General features: G+C 44.7%; 1 protein-coding gene across 3 annotated transcripts in view; it reads right to left on the bottom strand.

The window, feature by feature from the left end:
• Nucleotides 1-1,708: 1,708 nt before the first annotated feature.
• MAPK14 (mitogen-activated protein kinase 14) overlaps nt 1,709-19,043 on the bottom strand; it is a 64,475-nt gene continuing 47,140 nt past the window's right edge. Inside the window, exons 9-12 of one of the 3 annotated variants that reach the window (XM_045844260.1) lie at nt 10,742-10,821; nt 8,345-8,423; nt 4,793-4,966; nt 1,709-4,065 (exon numbers count right to left, since the gene is read on the bottom strand). In XM_045844260.1, coding sequence (XP_045700216.1) covers nt 3,998-4,065; nt 4,793-4,966; nt 8,345-8,423; nt 10,742-10,821 — 401 coding nt within the window. In that variant the 3' untranslated portion in view covers nt 1,709-3,997. Of the gene's footprint in view, nt 4,066-4,792; nt 4,967-8,344; nt 8,424-10,741; nt 10,822-14,847; nt 14,928-19,043 lie in introns of those variants that run through there. The other 2 variants (XM_045844259.1, XM_045844261.1) reach the window with 2 other exon arrangements.

The following is a 19,043-nucleotide window of genomic DNA, read 5'->3' as shown; positions in this document are numbered from 1 at the left end:
ACAACTAATACTCACAAAAAAGAAAGATGTTATATCAAAAGATTGGGGTCCTTAGAAAACAGGAAGCCCCTCAAATATTTTTGCAAAAATTACCCAAGAGTATGCTATAAAAATCAAATGGGAAGGATATTGTAGGAAACTATGGTTTCACTTTAAAACCAAACACTTGATTCATTCTTTGTACATTGTAAGAATCTATTTGAAATTGAGTATACCTTTGTAATTCTATTGTTTCCATGATAAAAGTCCCAATCGCCTTTCTCTCTCCCTCAGTCTCCACCACATACTATGAAACCCTGGTCCCTAAGTGATGTGGGTTCACTCTAGGTGAGCGTTTTCTGGTGCCAACTCTCTCCTGGAGCTGAACAGCTCTCCATTCCCAGAAGCCTAGGCAGGTTGTGTGCTCATGTCTAGTGTGTGAAGGCAAAATATTTCCTGCAGTAGTCCAGTCCTTACAGGGACTGACACATCACATGTGACAACCAGGTGTCTTCTAGCCCTTTCAGTCACTGAGAACAGGATAAAGAAGAGAGCCTGTGCTCAGCTTGCCTCCCACCACCACCATCGTTCCAGCTGCTGGCCAGGGACCAGATGGCACAGGACAAAAGCCTGCCGCACCAGCCACCCTGCGGCAGCTGTCCACATCCCTGGGCCACTGAGAAAGGAAGCACACCAACACAGACCCTAAAAACAGCTGTGGCCTCTCGTGACATATACATACACACACACACACACATATACACAGTTACTGACAGGGACAGATTTGTTGTCCCACTAATTTACGCATCTGGTGGATGACTCTTGTATGCGCCCTGACCGGGGACTGACCCTGCAACCTTGGCTATCAGGATGGTCTACCAACGGAGTCATCCGGCCAGGGCTCTCGTGGCCCTTTAACTCCTGTAATACAATCCAGCAGTTGTGAAGAATACCATCAACGGCCACAGACAAGAGTCATAAACGACATTTGCTTAAAAGTCTATAAACAATGGACACACCCAACCTTCTCTCTGGAAACTTAAAAATAAAAATCTGCTTTCTGCAGATCATCTTGGAATGTCAAAGCTGAACAGAACCCAAACATCTACTTTAAAAAACTTGGTTTTACAAACGAGGATTTGGAAATCTAGGCCAGGGGTCAGCAAATGTCTTCTGTGAAAAAGTAAGTAGTTTAGACTCCGTGGGCCACATGGTCTCGGCTACAGGCACGCAGTTCTGTCCCTGGAGCCTAGAGGCTGCCACAGATAACACGTCAACATGGGTGTGAATGTGTTCTTTATTTGTGGGCACTGATATTTGAATTTTACACTGTTATTTTTCACATGCTGTAGAAATACTGTTCTTATTCCAACCACTAAAAATGTAAAAACCATCTTTAGGGGCTGTAAAAACAGGTGGCAGACTGGCTGTTGCCCATGGGCGGAGGTCTGCTGACCCCCGTCCCAGGCCACTCTGACGCCCAGGGTCGCAGCGCAGGGCCTGCCACGCTCTGTCGTGTCCGTTTGCCCATTAGCTGCAAAGACTCAGGCCTGCTTCACCATAAAGTGCACAACCGAGGAGTTCTGTAAGTGTTTTCTAAATTTAGGAGTAATACTATGATCTGTTAGAAACATATGCCAGGCCACAGTTGAAAGAACACTGATATAAAACCATATTGAATATTAAATTAAAATGACCAAAAGAAAAAATAATAAAATTGAGAAACTCATTAAATTTGAAAAATAGCCTTTATTTTGACCAGTGGTATTGTATGACATCCTATATGGCATAACTGATTACAGCCAAGTTCATGAATACAAATAAAATAGCAGTTTCCTTCATTCTCTCTTCTGCTTTCTGTTCAGAGAAATCAGGAGATGGGAGCATGATTCTCAGAAACCAAGGAGCACTTCCTCAGGCGCCAGCTGAGTCCAGGCTCCCAGGAGCATTCAGCCTCCTAACACGCGGATGGTCACAACTGCAAAGACCTTTGGGAAAACATACTCAGAGCAGCTCCGCAGGAAATCACACTAGAACCCACAACCCAGCATGGCTCACGAAATTCATCTTGCAGCGGACTGTGAGGATGTGAACTGTGCATCAAGGAGATGAGGCCTCTGCACCCATTTTCCTCTAAAGAGGGGAGAACCCCAGGTGAGGCGCGATCACCACTAGCCTGCCTCCTTTCTTCTTGCTCCAGGTGACCTGGTCCTACCCTGTCCCTCTGGAGTGCACGGAGCACTGCACTGTGCCAGAGAAATGGAAACACCTTGGCCGAAATACTAGACATTGTCACATGGCCAACACTGGAAGTGGCTTTCCACTTTCTTATTTCACAAAAGGTTTAAATATATGGGTCCTTATGTAGCACAAGATGCCTGAAATTCAGAAAATTATGAAAACAACTCTTCTCTCACCCCTGAGGATATTTCATCTTTATAAAGTTGAAAATACAAAATATTAAAATAATTTGCCCTTTCTCCCCATCAAAAGGAATCACATTCTCAAAGGATTCCTGCAATATACAAAATTCATTTCTCCCTAAACCAAGACCAAGAAGTCAATGTTAAGCTGCCAAGAAGACCCTTTTCCAAAGAAGGGTGGGAAAGATACCTCATTACTTTAAAAAAAAATATAACCATCTTTAGATAAAAATAGCAAAAGGAGTTTCTGGCCTCATGAGCTTTTGAATTTTTCACTTTGACTTTCGACATTTCTTAGCATTGGTTATCGGGAGTGAAGAGAACAACTTGTCACCCAAAGTCTGAGATATTCCTGGGAAAAGCCCTGACTTTCCCACGATGGCTCCCAAAAAGAGTTTGTTAAAAACCAGATGGCAAGAAAGAAAATGCTATACATCCATCTGTTCCATTTCTTCATAATTTTCACATCAAAAGCACCTGGATTATCAATTGTGTTCAACACAAAACAGCACTGGGGGCTGAGAGAAGACGATGTCACCCGCCCACAGCAGCAGCCAAGGTGACGTGGGTTCTGAACTACCCAAGAAGTCTTCACTAGCAAACCTGCCTGGCACCAGGGCTTCCCTAAAAAAAACAAAAACAGGACAAGCAGCTGTGCATGCTCAAACAGCAAGACGTGCAAAACACATCGTCACTCTGCTAGCAAGGAGGAGCACACAGGAAGTTCACGGACAGCAAGAACCGGCTTCTGGCTACTGGGGTCCAACACTCAAGAAACCTCTGCACCGAAGGTGGGGTAATACTGCAGAGAAATGGCAACAACACCTGGGGGAGTGGGGGGGAGAGAGAAGCAGTACACGCATGCTCACACATGCACACACGGTGCCTCTGAAGGCTCCCTGCTTCACACGTGGCCATCCAACAGGCTGACTACGTGCGTGGCTCAAAACTTCATCTGCTGCGCTTTCTTACTATCTACACTCTCTTCTCTTCTTTTAAGGCACAAACATATTAAGTTTCAGATAGACCTGCTGAGTTCTGAGACTCATACAAAGCAAATTCATCTTAGACTAGTGCACAGAAGCCAGTTGGTCCTTTTTCGCTGTAGGCATCGTTGAGGAACGACTTCGGGTCTGAAGCAGCGAGAGGTGTGAGCCTTCTCTGTGCTACCAAGGTCAAGGCGACCCTCCACCAAGGTGGGGCTATAGGAGAGGCCAAAACGGTAACTGCATGACTGGGACCGAGGACGTTTACTGTTTTTTTACTTTGCATTTAACAAACCCTAACACGATGGCAGCTCTTGCCGGCCCGGGCTGACTCTCACAAAGAAGCGCAAGCAGAGGCTGTCACAGAACATCTGTAACCCACATAAAGTCACTGTGATCATAGTTTGCTTGTATTATCCTTCCCTCCCACAAAGACAGACACACACACACGCCCTAACACACATGCGTGCACACGCGCACACACACACCCCTCTTCCACCACGGGGGAGATCTTTGCAACAAGAGGCACTTGAATGAGATTTGGAGAGTTCCCGAGAAAAGGCCTTCCCCTCACAGTGAAGTGGGAGCAACAGAACAGAAGCCAGGGGGTCAGGACTCCATCTCTTCTTGGTCAAGGGGTGGAGGCACAAAGCTGATGACTTCATCGTAGGTCAGGCCTAGAAATTGGGAAGGGAAAGCAGGAAGTGAGAGTTTGGATTATCCTCTTTGCTGACAAGCACTGTACCTTCTAAGCTCGAGATCCTTCCTCCCGGTCCATGCTACTGCTTTAATGGGCTACTTCAAGTACCTACTGTGTGTGATATCCTAATGGACCATGTGTTACACAGAAGGTCAAGGATACATATAGAAAAGCCATTTTTTTCTTGTTTCTTTCATCACTCAGAGCCTCCTCTTTAAAGCTCAGAAATAACAGAACTCTCCCTCAAGCTATAGCAACAGATAATCCTGGTTTTGGGGATTTATCTGGAGTTCTGAATTTGTTTTTTATGGAAAGATAAGAAACTGAACATAGGAGACATAGGTTCCATTTTTGGCTGTGTCTCTAAGATAACAGGTAAGATATAAATTCTTGGCCCCACTGTATCAACTGTAAAACTGTAAAAATGCCTTTTCTCCTACTAATCTTCGAGTTGTGAAGAAGGTTCTAAGGACCTCGCGGAGCCAGGCAGATGTGAGGGGCTGTGTGCAAAATCGGATGAGACAGGAGCATCGCCAGCTACAAGTTTCCGTCTGAGCAGCACGTTCACTCGGCACGAGAGATTTACCAAGTTGGCTATAGCTAGAAATTTTACCTTTCCCACAGTGTTTGTTAGCGGCTCACCTAGGAAAGACTTTCAAACCTAACTTCTCAAGCTGGACGGTAACACTGCCTTTATGACTTACTTTTCCATTCATCTATAAGGAGGTCCCTGCTCTCAAAGGACTGATCGTAAGGATCGGCCACTGGCTCATCGTCGGGGTCGTGGTACTGAGCGAAGTAGGCGTGCGCGAGGGCTTGGGCTGCTGTGATTCTCTTGTCCGAGTCCAACACCAGCATCTTCTCCAGCAAGTCAACAGCTATTAGTACCACAGATTGGAAGGAAAGAATAAGAGTTTTTATTTTTAACACGTTACCAGAAAATACGCCATATTAAACAGACACACAGGTTTGACCCTTCAAACCTAAACAAAGAATTCTCCAAAGCGTCAGCTCTAGGACATACTATCCTTCTCCCCTGTGTGTGTGAGTGTGGATGTATTTCGTATTATTTTTAAAGAATACATTACTGAAGAATTTTTTTAAATAACTGGGATTCTGTTTGAACAATCTTTTGTGGAACGTCCATGTCAGATCATTACCCCTGTAGTCAGGCTGTGTACACATGAAAGCCTAGAACCACAGTGCTCCAGAAGAGGTAAGCAGGGCTAGTCTTTAATTTTTCAGTTTGTCGTCTTTCATGTTTGTTTCCTTACTAACATAAGGCAAATGAATATTCGTCAAATGGGTCTTCAAACAGACAAACTGAGGTTTTCACGTGGTATTTGTATGAAATTTTCACTATAAAAAATGTCAATATAAAAAACAATACAGTGGATACTCATATACTGACCACCCATATCCAACAATTAAAATTCAGTTTCTCTATTTTTTGTTAAACCATTTTAAAATTATAGATGTGGTACATTATCCCTAAATATTTCAGCATAAAGACACCTTCCTGTAAAATTACAAAACTGTTATCACATCTGACAATAATTCCCAAATATCATCTAAAATCCAGTTCAAGTTAAAATTTCTCCATTTATCACAAGGTTGTCATTTACACCTTCTTTGTTCAAACCAAGATCCAATGAAGGGTCACACATTGCATTTGATTGGGTTTCTTCAGTTTCTCTGAATCTGGAATAATCCTCCTCCCCATTCGTATTCTGACCTCAAAGGACATTCAGTCTGGTTGTCTTAGACTACCCATCATGCATCTTCCCCATTTTCCTCTACCCCTTGTATTTCCTGAAAACCACGTTAGATCCAAAAATTTGTTAAAATGGGCTCAAACATTTTTGGCACGAACATTTCACAGGACTCTGTGTACCTGGTGGGGCACCTGTGCCATTATGAACGATGATGCATTTGATCACAGAGTTGTTTCTTTGTTGCCCTAAGCAAAGAAACCACATGATACTTTGAAACCACACGAATATCCTTTCACTTAAGAGAAATCTACTGATTTTTCTTCACAGCAATTATTTCATTAGGGGTCACAAAATGGTGATTTTTTTACTTCTTTCAAATGAAGAGTGTTTTGAGTTTCAGATCAGTGCAGGACAAACAAGGCCATGACCATAGAAAGCACTTGATGAAACAAGGCTTTTTTGGGGTTAAGTCTTTATTTATTTATTTATTTATTTATTTATTTATTTGGGAAGGGAGAGAGAGCGGGAGGGAAAGAAATATCAGTCTGTGGTTGCCTCTCACGCACTCCCTACTGGGGACCTGGCCCACAACCCAGGCATGTGCCCTGACTGGGAATCAAACCGGCAACCCTTCGGTTTGCAGGCCAGCACTCAATGTATTGAGCCACTCCAGCCAGGGCTGAAACAAGGTTTTTGAGGCTTTGCAAATCACTGATGCTTCCTTAACTGCAAAGGGGACGGGCAGGGAACTGAAGAGGACACGTTCCCTTGCAGACCTACTGCAGTACACACAGGAGGGTCTACAAGACCCCTGCCTGCAGCCTGCATTCCAGAGTGACCCAAAGAAACGTGGTTCTCAAAGGGACACAGAAACAAGGTGCAGTGTTGCGTGTCAATTCAAGTTTGCAAGTTTACACTTTACAGCCCTGGGAGAAATGCCCATATATGTATTCTTCTCTTCTTGAATAAGGTCAGGGGTAAGAAAAAGATTCCTCTAAGATCTTGACCGATACAAATACACATACTTCATGAAGGGGTGATTTGAGTTTCGATTCCTGTTTTGAGAGTAATGTGAAACACAGCCAGTGACTGACAGATGCCAATATTCACACTGGTGTGGTCATCCCCAGTTAGCACACTGGGCATGATGCCCGCGGTCAGAAGTCTGCAGGTCTACACGGCTCCGCCAGCAGGGTGCCGGGCCTGTTTCAACTCTGAGAGCTGTGGTGCTGAGCCAGAAGGTCTAAAGCCTCCACTCAACTCCCCTGCAGTCTGTGTTGCTGAGTGGTATCCAGTTCTTTCGAATGTTTAAATGTCATAATTCCAGAGAAGGGGACACCTATCAGGATGGACGTGACCTAAACGAGCTGCTGGGATGCACACATCCCGCAGACCAAGAAAAACGGGTGAGCAAATCCAGCGAGCTAACAGGAAGTCCAACAGGGAGCACTGCCACGTCTAAGTCACGAGCTGATACGATGAAAAGAATTCAGACCAGAGTGACAGACAAGAAAACTACCAGCACACATCATCACCTCCCAAATTCTTGGAGTACTTATGACTCAGAGAGCTTCTCGCAGATCCTTGGATTAGGTAATACCGCTTCAATAAATCACACATGGCCAGTGAGAACACAGCAGGGCAGATGCAAAGCTAAACCAACCCGGAAGAATGCTGTGCGCCTGTGACGAGCTCATGCGTTCATTCTCGGAAGCGAGATGTGACAAACCCTCCGTCTCCAGGGCTGGCAGGAACTCACCCGTGGCTGCCGACACTTCACAGAGCACGAGCATCTGCGCTATTACAAGAATTATCACAGTGACACTGACACCCGTCAACAATCACGATGGATGAAGTGCTCAGAGGTGACACCACTTAGCCTTCACTCCACTTCTGAAGAGGTCCTCCCGGCTGTCAGCTCCGAAAGGATACACTGAGCCTGAAGCACGGCTGCCGGGACCCCTGAGCAGATGGGTGGCCCACTTATACAACTGCAGGCGAGTGAGGAGGCCCAGTGCACTGTCATCATAGCCTCCCACTGCTCCCCTCCCGGCAGACGGAGGCCTTGGCCTTGATTTTTCTGCGTCTGCCACTAGTCACTGTGCCCTCCAGAGTCAGGGCGTTAGAGACTCAGACAGTGCCACTTTTGGGGGACAGCTGAAGCACACATCAGCCCCCAGCGTTAAGGAAGAAAGCAGCTCCTTCTCTAGCCAAGGAAGTACACAGGCTGCAGCTGCTGTGTCACGTCCCTTTGCCAAGAATCCTGGAGGTGATGGCGGCAGGGATGTGCCTGAGGCGGCAAACTGGCTCCACCAGCTGGACGGGTCCCGTCTCAGAGGGACAGAGGGAGGACAGGGGCAGGGAAAGCACACACACAGCACACAGGATGACGGGTCCTGTGGCCCCCGGAAACAACAGGCAGAGCAGGGCCCACTGCAGGAGCTCCCGGTGGTCCGCTAACACCGGCCATGCTTCCCCTGCTCCTACCCTCAGCCTGGGTAGGAAACGACAGCGGCTGTGAGCAAGTCACAGGCTACTTACCCAAGGGATTGGCACCAATAAAAACATTTGCAAAGTTCATCTTCGGCATCTGGGTCAAAGACTGAATGTAGTTTCTAGCCTGTGAAAACAAAGGGTTTTCAAAGTGGTTTTTGTTTGGTAATGTTACTGCTCTCAAAGCATCCTGGTCCTGTCAAGGAACAAGTATGAACTGACAGAGTCTGCTGGCCTCAGTGTTTACGACCAACTTTGATATTCATTACAGACTTCTCTTTCACTGCCATCCTAGCTTCCTTATTTACGGTCATTATCTTTACTTATATTCCTGCTATAGTTCAGTTGTATTTCAAGGGGATAAGAATGCTAACCAGTTAAGCTCCCTTCATTAGCTTTCTGATCTCAGGATCCGAAGTTTAAAAATTGAGGCCAAGGTATCTAGGAAATAGCCCTCTCTGAGACAGGACTTCCTAAAAGCTAGAATTGGCGTAGGAATTGGTATTCCTAAGGAAAGTCTAGGACTGGGAGTCTTTCAATGGTGCTGATCTCAGCGGGTGCTCTCAGTACCTCTAAAGGATCAATATTAAACCTTGCTAACAAAGTAATCTTGGTGAGAAGAAAGTAAACATAAGCTTAGTATTTTATCCTGAGAGGTTCAAACATATGTTAAAAATACTAAACCAATAAGTGAATTTTAAGTTACATGGCCCAGGCAGAAATCCTTCTCCACCACTTAAAAACTACACCTCTGCACCTCAGGCAAGTCTCAAGTAACTTATCAATGACCTCGTCCACAAAACATTAGCAATAGTATTTGGCTTGCCTATACCTCACGGTGGTTGTGCTACTCACGCAAGATGAAAGTCATAAAAGAGCTTCAAACTAAAATTCTGACACAAACATTTATATTCTATATTACCAATAGAGCTGTTCTAAGTTTCGTCCCTGGGGTGGGACAGGCTTGAATTTGAATCTTGACTTTAATACTTTGGGCCAGTTACTTATCATCTTTCAGTCTCGAGTTCCTCCTCTGCGGAGGGGACTAGGGCCAGCGCCCACGTGGCGGCGCTGAGCGAGGATTCGCGGTAGCAGACCAGCCTGCCCTTGGTCCTGGTGGGAGCTCACCGAACCTTAGCTGCTACCACTGACTGCGGCCATTAGAAGGAAATCTGCTCTCAATTCCTCAGGATGGTCCAACTTCCCAATTTCTGAGCTTCTTTCAAGGACTGACAGCTCTAATCAAGGCAAAACCAAAAAATTGGTCTTGAGAATAATCGCATAAACACAAATGTAACTCCTAAGTGTGTTTCTCAGATATTAGGTATTAAACTATATGGATGACCTCCCTTGTTTCAATGAAGAAGTCCCACTGTCAGTCCATCTGAGGAGTTGAGATACAACTTCTTTGAATCTACCTTAACCACCCCCTTACAATTCCTCAGCAGGAAAGGCAATCATGTACATGTACACACACTCACACACCCACATAGGAGGTGAGAAAAAGTTCTAGTTGCTAGGGCAACTTCACCTTCTTCTCATTATGCTTGCAGTGAGCAGGCAAGACCCGCTTTCAAAAGCAGCTGAGAATCTTTCCTTTGAAAACAAAGTTCTAGGAATTGAACATCTACATGGCTGTACTCCCTGCCTGCCTGAGCAGATAGATAAAAGGCTGAAGGTGGAGATAAAAACAGAGGTGGAGAGAGACCTGGCGTGCAGAGAACAGCCACCCCTCTCACAAGGCAAACAAAGGCAGGCAGGAAGACGGAGCACAGCTGCAGGGGGCACGGAGCGGCAGGGCAGGGCAGGGCAGGGCAGGGCTGCAGCGACCACAGCCTGGTACCCAGACTGAAGGCCCCTCAGAAAAACTGCCCAGTCATCTCTGACGATAAAACCAGAGTTTGATTACACAGTTAAAAACTGGTTTAAAAAAAGAGTGGTAAAAAACCCTACATAGGTATTCATAGTTATTCTATATTATTTATATATTCTTTTAAATATAGCACTTATTTGTGGTTGGATAGTTGAAGTTTTTTCCATTGAATAATCCTCTTTTGCTCATTAACAAAAAGTGACAAGCAGAAAGCATGCTAATTAATGCCTTCAGTTGGCAGCACCTCTGGCTGAAAGTCATCAGATGGGAGTGCAGCCTGACCGCAGGCATGAGGCCTGGGAAAACATAGACAGCCTCCTGAGCACTAAATTCATAAAACCCAAATACAAAAGTAACATCATTTCTATGGACCAGTCTGTAACCTGTACTCTCAGTCCACAGGACCGGACGGCATTTTATCCCAAATATCGACATTTTGCAACAGCGACAGGCAGCCATCAAGGCACATGCAGGCACTCAGTGACACTAAACACTGGGCGGTCACACGGTGGCAATCAATGTGAATGTGGCCTTCTGGGTTACATGTCCCTGTGCAGTCTACTCGTGCTCACCTCATGGCTTGGCATCCTGTTAATGAGATAAGCAGGGGGTGTCCCCGTCAGACGCATAATCTGCTGAAGCTGGTTAATATCTTAGATGCCTAGTCAAGGGCATTGTTAAACATACAGTGCAAAAAAAATAACTTTTAACTCAAGTTTTAAAAGGCCAAAAGCCACCCCAAACAAATAAAAAACCTACTCCCCACCTGTCCCGCCCACTCCAGGCAGAGCCCAAGGCTGCATAGTAAAGCATGCTTCTGTGAATGCCAGAAGAATTATTAGGCATGTAGCCAGTGTCTAGCTGTGCGGATAAGTTTTCTGTGGTTTCAGCATTATCTTTAACATAAATGTTTTAGGCTCCTTGGAAAGAGACTGCCCCTCGATCCAGGATGCCAGCCAGAGAACTGTTTTCAAGTACTGATGGCCAGAACCTGCTTGCTTGTAGGTGAATGGAGTTCATTCAGAAAATACTGACTCAACTCAGGGAAAAAGAATATATGCAATATATCCATTTAAGGAAGAGGTTAATTTCTGTGGCACAGGTTCTGGTGATTCTCCAAGGCACCACCACCCCTCTAGATATCGGTGGGTGTATGGGCTGATAAGCAATGTCAAGTTTCAAAGACATTAGTAGCTGTACATCTCAAATACATGCCACAAACATACAAGTAAGTGAAGAAAGGGAACATGGGGGGAAAGTTAGAAGCTAATGGCAAACACAAAATAGAAGTCACGGGCTGCATGCCACAATGTTTCTCCCAGTCTCTCTAACAGGCGACCACACTGACTTCACCTATCAAACATCTGGGACAAAGTCTGCAAAACAGTGCAATTTCTTGACAGAGGCAGAACCATGAGGTCTTCCATATAGACAAGCACGTATTTAAGCTGTACTCCAAACTTCTAACTGTGCCATCGGTTTTAACACAATTCCCCTTCCTTCAAAATATGATGAGAAATGTTAGTTTATTATGTGTTTCTATTAAAGCAGAAGTGATGGGATTTTAAAATTCTTCAACACAAGTCAATAAAAACCTTGTTATATTCCCTTTCCTGTTAGCTATTGACGCCCTCATCTGGTTGCAGCATGGTCTTCAACAAGCACCCTGGTCAAGTGATCTCACTGCTTTGCGGCTTCCCTGAGTAATTTTTCCACTTGAGCTCACTGCCTGAACTCAGAGTCCCCGCGGCCGGATTCCTGCAGGCACACATGTGAGGCTGGCCACCGGGGCAGAGCTGGTAGGCCCTGCCTCTTGCGCTCCCGGTGCGCAAGGCCAGCATATTCAAAAGGTGACATGAAGTTCTTTTCGCATTCTCACAACAATGTTTAGATTTACCTATAAACAAATGACATAACAGCCAGTCCTTTGCATGCCAAGAGAAATAACAAAGGGCGTCAGTAAAGTGAACCAGCACAGAACACCAGCTGGGTTCTATAAAGTCAGAACCCTGCCACCTGTCTCCTCTCCCGTGAATAATACGGGGTGGGGCAGAACTAAGTTTACGGCTGCTCATCTGAAAAATAGTAGTTAATAAGTAATAATAATAAATAGTGTCTCACATACTCGTAGCTGTATCCCTCCATTCGCCCCACCCTGCACTTGGCCTGTCCATTTTCTGTGTTTGTCTGCTTCAGTCGGACAGGTTATGACATCACCTTCTTGTTGGGAGTTAGAAAAAATAAATTTCTAGACAAAGATGTCAGAGTGATTCGGTAAAAGGGCTTTTCCCCCCCTTAATATGATTTTTTTATTCTTTCACTAATTACTATAGGCACAGGGTCACCAACCAAAACACTCCTATTCCCTTAGCCACCGATCACAACCCCCGCACCCCCTTCTCACGGCACGTCTTAGCGCGTTCTCCATGGGCCCCCGCACTGCAGTCTCTTCACCAGAACGTGCCGCTCTGTGCTCGCTGAGTTTCCTCACTATTTCACTTCTCTTCAGGAGTAACGAAAATAGCTATTGTTGTTCCGTTCACTACATTCCTTCCATAACAAATTTTTCTTTTAGTTTTTAAAATATTTAAACAATTTTACTCACCTGGTTGTGTTATTTACATATCATGTGTTCTGAGTATCATGTGCTTTTAAAATAAACTGCTACTTGGGCAGCATTACTGACATCAACTTAATATTGCCTACCTTCCTGAATGTTTACATTACTTATATCCACTTGCCATAACTATGTAGGAAAAAAACAAGCAAACCTCTCTTATTCCTATACTCAGTACAATACTGTCTGAGCGAGTTCTAAATTCTGGTACTCAATTTTATCAGGCCCAGCTTTATACCAGAGCTTTGTAATACACAATGTGCCCTATTTTACAAAAAAAATTAAGACATCTCAATCTTAGGTCAGGCACTTGGTGTTGTTTCTTTCTGAAAAACAAATGGTGGATTAATGACAGGTAAATACTATTTTACCCTTATCTTTCCTTTTAGGAATTCTTGCAACTAACAGCACACGTGTCCAGGGCAGACGGCTGGGAGTGGGGGAGGGAGCTGAGGAGACGCTGGTAGCCATCCCCAGAGAGGGGACGAATCTGCTCTCTTAGTCTCGCTAGCACTGTTCATTAACGAACCCACTTCTTCTCAACCCTACTCCCCTGTCCTCATGTCCTATTAGCCAATCTTTCCAAGCAAAGGCATTTAAAACAAAAAGCACTATCTTCTTTAAGCATCTTCTCATAGCTTCTTTTGATTCACTCCAATGCAGCTTCTACTGCATTTCATAAAGCAAAAGCCAACCCTCCTTCAGGCTGCCGTTGTGGCCTGACAATGACTTTCAAAACAGTGCACAATCACTTGAGATTAAGGCTTAGCTAAGTTATCAGGACATCTGGGATGACACTCAGCTCTGCCAAGTGACTCAGGGCATGACTCAGGCAAGCCACAGCCTTTCTGTGTCTTTGCTTCCTCATCCTAAATAAGTAAATAAAACAAACTAAAATAGGGCCAGTATGTTCCCTTATATCCTCAGAGTGGAAATTCATAAATTCCCTGGGCTTTGTGGTCCTTTTAAGGAATGCACCAGACATGTACCAGATGCAATTCTTCTTTTTTTTTTTACAGGGAGATGAGGAACCATTCAAACTCACCTGCTCAAGCCTGCCTCAAGCTACCCAGCAGTCTTCCCAACTGGGTGGGTAAAGGGACCCGTCAGTCAGAAATGCTGGGAGGAGAATCCGGGAAGGCACCACTGACGCTTGGCTCCACAGCTCTTTTTCCCTTTCATCCAACTGCCTGGCAGCAGACAGAGGGGAAAAGGGAGAAAGGCTGGGCTTTCATGATTTCTCTCACATCTCCTGCCCAAGAAAATGACCACCAGCAGGAAATCATAGCCAAAGGAAGTCCAAGTCGCATTCCCACGGCTTCTCTATAAACGCCTGCGTAGAGGCAGGAAAGCATTAGCCCAAGCTTTTTCTTGGGTTATTAAAACTTGTAATTGTCGGCTGACTGTGGGAGGAAGGATTTAGAACCCTCCTCCTGTGGCTCTCCGGAGTGGGATGTAACCTCCACTGGTCTGGAGACGGGGCAGAGAGGAGCCCTGTTTGAACAGACTCTACACGAGCTGTGCAGGCGGTCTATTTTACAACAACAGAAAGCAAGGCGCTTCTGGCAAAGGGCAACAGTGTGCAGACAATGCACATTTCATTCTTTTAGTGATGAACTAGACTACTGCATGGTGAGCCTCATGCTCTGAGAACAAACACTGACCAAACAGTGAAAAGAGCCCTTGAGTACATGTGAAACTTTTGAAAAAGATGAAGTCAGGGCTGGAGAACAGAGGCCTAAATTTTCCATTAACCTCTTGGAATGAATGAGAATCTCAAATCTCACTTACTACTAGGATACTACAGCCCAATACAGGCTCCCATGATCTAAGTACATACCCAGGCAGGGAGGGGACACACTCACACAAGTGACTGGGCAAGTGTGTGTGCACATGTGCAAGTGTACAACATGCACACACACACAGAGACATTCATCCTGGAAGTCAGCACACCAAGGGCACGTGTGCTTAAAAACACCCTGGTCACAGTGCAGCTGGGTGGAAGGCAAATGGCAGAGGCTCCCAACAGGGCAGAAAATTACAATCAAAGCATCAACTCACAGACTCTGAGGAGATTTTCTTCAAAAGATCAGCCCCTGGGGTTCCAACGAGTCTTAAAATGAGCTTCAACTGATCAATATCTAATGGTGGACTATAAAGGAAAATGTTGGGACAAAATAAAAATGAAAAACAACAAATAAAACAAAACAAAAACAAACAAACAAAATACCCCAATAACAAAAATTAAAAACCCAAACTAAACCAAAATGGTGACTTCCCCTAGGCAAGGCTTCTGCAGGTCATGACGGGCCGACATGCTCCTCCTGTATGAAGGTTCAAAATGCTGCTGCACACACACCAATCTCACATTCATTTCATGCACCTGTCAACATCCCCTGTTAGTAAAGTGAAACAACTTTAGCTGGATACTCAGCTGACAAAGACAGCAGGGAAAACCCAAGCACTTACTCAGTCCACAGGCTCAGTCCACACCTACCTCCTCACCTTCCACCAAAGCATCAGCCGCCAGGTAAATCAAGCGAAGTGGGAAGCAGAGTGTACAGGTAAGAAAGCAGCAGCAGAGCACAGAGGCCAGGGACATACAAACCTACCTGTAAATATTCCGGTGAGGAAGCCTGACCTATGGAGCTTGGAATATGGTAGGGGCCCGTGTGGGTCCCTGAGCCTAACCACTGAGCTTCCTCTAGACCACTGCTCCTCTGCACTGGCCACAGTAGGCAGAGAACTGTGAGTGACAAGCCAGCAGAGGGCCCCACACCCCACTGCATCTGATCGTCAGGAGTGCCATAATGAAGCCGGACACAGGAGGTTCCCCTCTTATAAATGCACTAACAAACCTCGAACATCCCAGAGGCTCTAAAGAACAGACCACAACGCCCAAACCTTCATTCTGGTACCCAAGTCTTCCAAGCACACCCAGAAAATTATGTGCATGTATTAACAAGAAGACAAAAACTTCCATTTGTCCTTACTGCTTTTGGCCTTGCCTAAAAAGAAAGTTAAAAAAAAGAGGGAAAAACCTTACAAAATAGCTTTTAATAATCTCTGTGAAAATCTGAATAGTTTACCCACATCAACACTGACATTCGAGGGAAAAGGAGGGGAGGATGACTGCCTCCTGACCCCTGTCGGGCTTGCTGCATGATTAGGTTCTCCACTTCCGGTCTCAGCTTAAACTTCACCTCCCCAGACAGGCTTCCCCCAACTCTCTCTGTATAAAGAAGCCCCCACTTCTGCCATTCTGCCTCAGCACAAGGCCTGAAAATACCACAGTGCTCATCACAATCTACGACTAATTTTTTGCTTACTGTCTGCCACCTCTACTGCTATGGAGCTCTCTGAGGGAAGGGGCCACTCTGCCAGTTCACCCCTTACCTATCTCAGCACCTGCCTCATGGTGCTCAGCGCAGCACCTGCCTCCTGGTGGTACTCAGAATGTTTGGGGAGAAGGCAGAGCAGGATGGAGAGGAAGGTAGAAGAAATTATCTCTTCTCATGGTTATACATACAAAGGCATTACAGTGGAACTTAAAAATAATGGCCTCTGTAAGTCACAGCTGCCTAAGTCACAGGAATTACTTATGTAGTATCATCACCGGCATCTTGCCCTGTTCTTCTATTTCTTCCCCAGATATGAAATTGGCTTAAGTGGAAGAGAATTCTAGACAGGAGTCAGCAAACCCCAACCTGTTTTGTTGGAATACAGCCATGTCTATTCATCTACGTACTGTCTACAACTGCCTTCACCCGACACAGCAGAACTGAGCTGAGCCGTCACAACAGACACCACAGGGTCCCCGGAGCCTCAACTATTTGCTACCTGGCCCTTTAAGAAAAGGTTTGTAGAACCCCATCCTAGACCTAGAAATTATGAACAAGTCCACCCACACAAGTTATTTCTGAATTAAGAATAGAGAATGTGGTCATCTGCAAACAGCAAACAAAACTCAAGATGTGCTGGAAGTTCACATTTCAATATTTATTTCTTCTCTTACTTGATGGTGTTGATGAGAAAAAAAATTAAAGCATACAATAATGAGGACATAGCAGAGAGGAGGATAGAGGCCACATTGCTTTAAAATAATCTAACTATATTACAATGGAATTTAATACAGAATCCTTTTTGTTCATCACACTCTTCAGGAATAAATTTAACTAGGCAACTATCCCACAAGCTAAACTATATTTTATATAAAATATGCATATGAAAATCTAGTCTACCTCAGCTCTCCAACAGGTAGTTTTATAAACTCATCTCTAGAAATGACGTTGAGACTGGTAGTCTTGTTTAAGAGACGTCTGGCTACTAAAAATGTGAGTCAGGTTTCATGCTCCGGAATGAGGACAGAAGACTGGATTGTGAGTTTCTCAACTGCCCTCACTTCACCCAACAACATACCTGAAGAGCAGGCCATGCCCACCAGTCCTAGTAGCTCACAGCCACAATGAGGTGGGGACCCTACGAGTTTTCCCCACCTCTGCCAGGATGGACAATCTCAGGCCTGAAGAATAAAGCCCCCGTTCCTGGCCCTTCGGGACTTGGCAGCAGGATTCTCTTCCGACTCTGCCTCAACCTATTATTCCTCAATGCACACAGGCTTAAATTCACAACAACATTCCAGATACTTCTAAGCTTCCAACTTTTTATTTATCCAAGTCAGAAACAGGCATACCCTCCGTTTTCCCCTCCTAGCAAGGCCTTTCTTTTCTTATTTACTCTTCAAAGCCCTGCTCAAATCACAACTTTGCCATAAAGTATTCCTGGTTGTCCTGAGTTTGAATTAGTCACTGTTTCTCCTCAGTAACTCATTTAAACCTCCATTATAGTATTTTTTGTCACTCTGTCTTATTTTATAATCAGAGTGGAAGTTTGTTCAAGGAACTCCTGTAACTCACCTTCCCCTGAGAATGATCATTCTGGTTCGGGGGACAGGCACTACCTTATCCCCAGCATCTTCCACAGAGCAGCTCACTAAATACTGATTCACTTGCAAAAACTTTCCATAATATGCTTTCAAACTCAGCTCCACCCCTCTGCCTTGCCCTCAAAATCTAGAAAAACCAGGCTTTCTGAAAAGCCTATATATAAAAGAGTAGTCAAGAAAAATTATACCATTTAATGTTGCAAGTTCTCCAACACTCCATCTGAGGTGTTTACACCATGCAGAGTATACAAATATTATGCCATCAGTGTGTGAGGGCTGGGGACAAAGGGAGCTGGTAGAGTGTGACAGCCAATATGAGGAGCTTAATCAACACACAATGCCAAATAAAAATCGACTCAGTAGCTAAAAGCACTTGCACGAAGGAAGTGAAAGCATGCAAACCTCAGAAGACATCACCATAGGTTCTCCAAAAGCTGGCAAATCCACTGAAACACAGGTCAGTCTTCCCACAGTGCCAGCTACTGTAGGGCCACTACAATTTGTTCAGGCAGTTAAGGCCAGAAGGAGCTTCAAGTAGCTATATAAGCAAAGCAAAGCAAAATTTACCACATATAACAATTAGTTATTTTCACAGCAAGCCATCCTTCATAATAGGTTTAACCCCTTTTCCCCCTAGATTGGTGTTATTTTTATTGTTAAAAGTGTTTTAATTATAATGATCACAATGTCAAATCATAAATCTGGTGACACTTCCTAAAACAATGACTTCAGCCTACGATTCCTCTTTAGATTAGGTCCTCAGAACGTAACCCAAGTAAAAGGAGGCCAGAAGGAGTAGGTGAGGGAAAAACCTTGGGGTAGTAGGGAAACCGGAGGGAAGTAAGAGGGATATTCTAGTCATCTCCAAGTGTTCTAGGCATCTTTTAGAAAGCTCCACAGGTTGGAAAATTGAAGATGACTAAAAGGACAAGTTGCAGGGCCTACCTGCAACTACTACTGCTTGTGGGCAGCAGTTTTCAATTTAAAAAATATATATACATATATCCATATGGGGCAAAGCCAGAACACCAGTCTTTGGAGGGCAGGAAATCCTCCTGGGGTCAAAAAGCCTGGACCAGAATGAGACTTAGCCTACTTGCTTGTCTTCTTGGTCATCAAAATAGTCATTTTCACTGTCATGCAAAGAAAATTTCTTAAAGTCCTCTAGGTTTGTGAACAAACCTGAGAATTCTGGCTTTTTCTGGAAAAATACATTTTTAAATTAGAGAAGGGAGGGCAAATACCACGCAATAAATACAGTGAAATCTTGGTTCTCAAAGATCTCCCATCTTAAACAATTTGGGTATCAACC

This window comes from Phyllostomus hastatus, unplaced genomic scaffold, assembly GCF_019186645.2.
Source record: "Phyllostomus hastatus isolate PE091 unplaced genomic scaffold, TTU_PhHast_1.1 phas_contig_40, whole genome shotgun sequence".
NCBI lineage: Eukaryota > Metazoa > Chordata > Mammalia > Chiroptera > Phyllostomidae > Phyllostomus > Phyllostomus hastatus.
The sequence above is the reverse complement of the archived record's forward strand: the minus strand, read 5'-3'. Positions and strand labels throughout refer to the sequence as shown.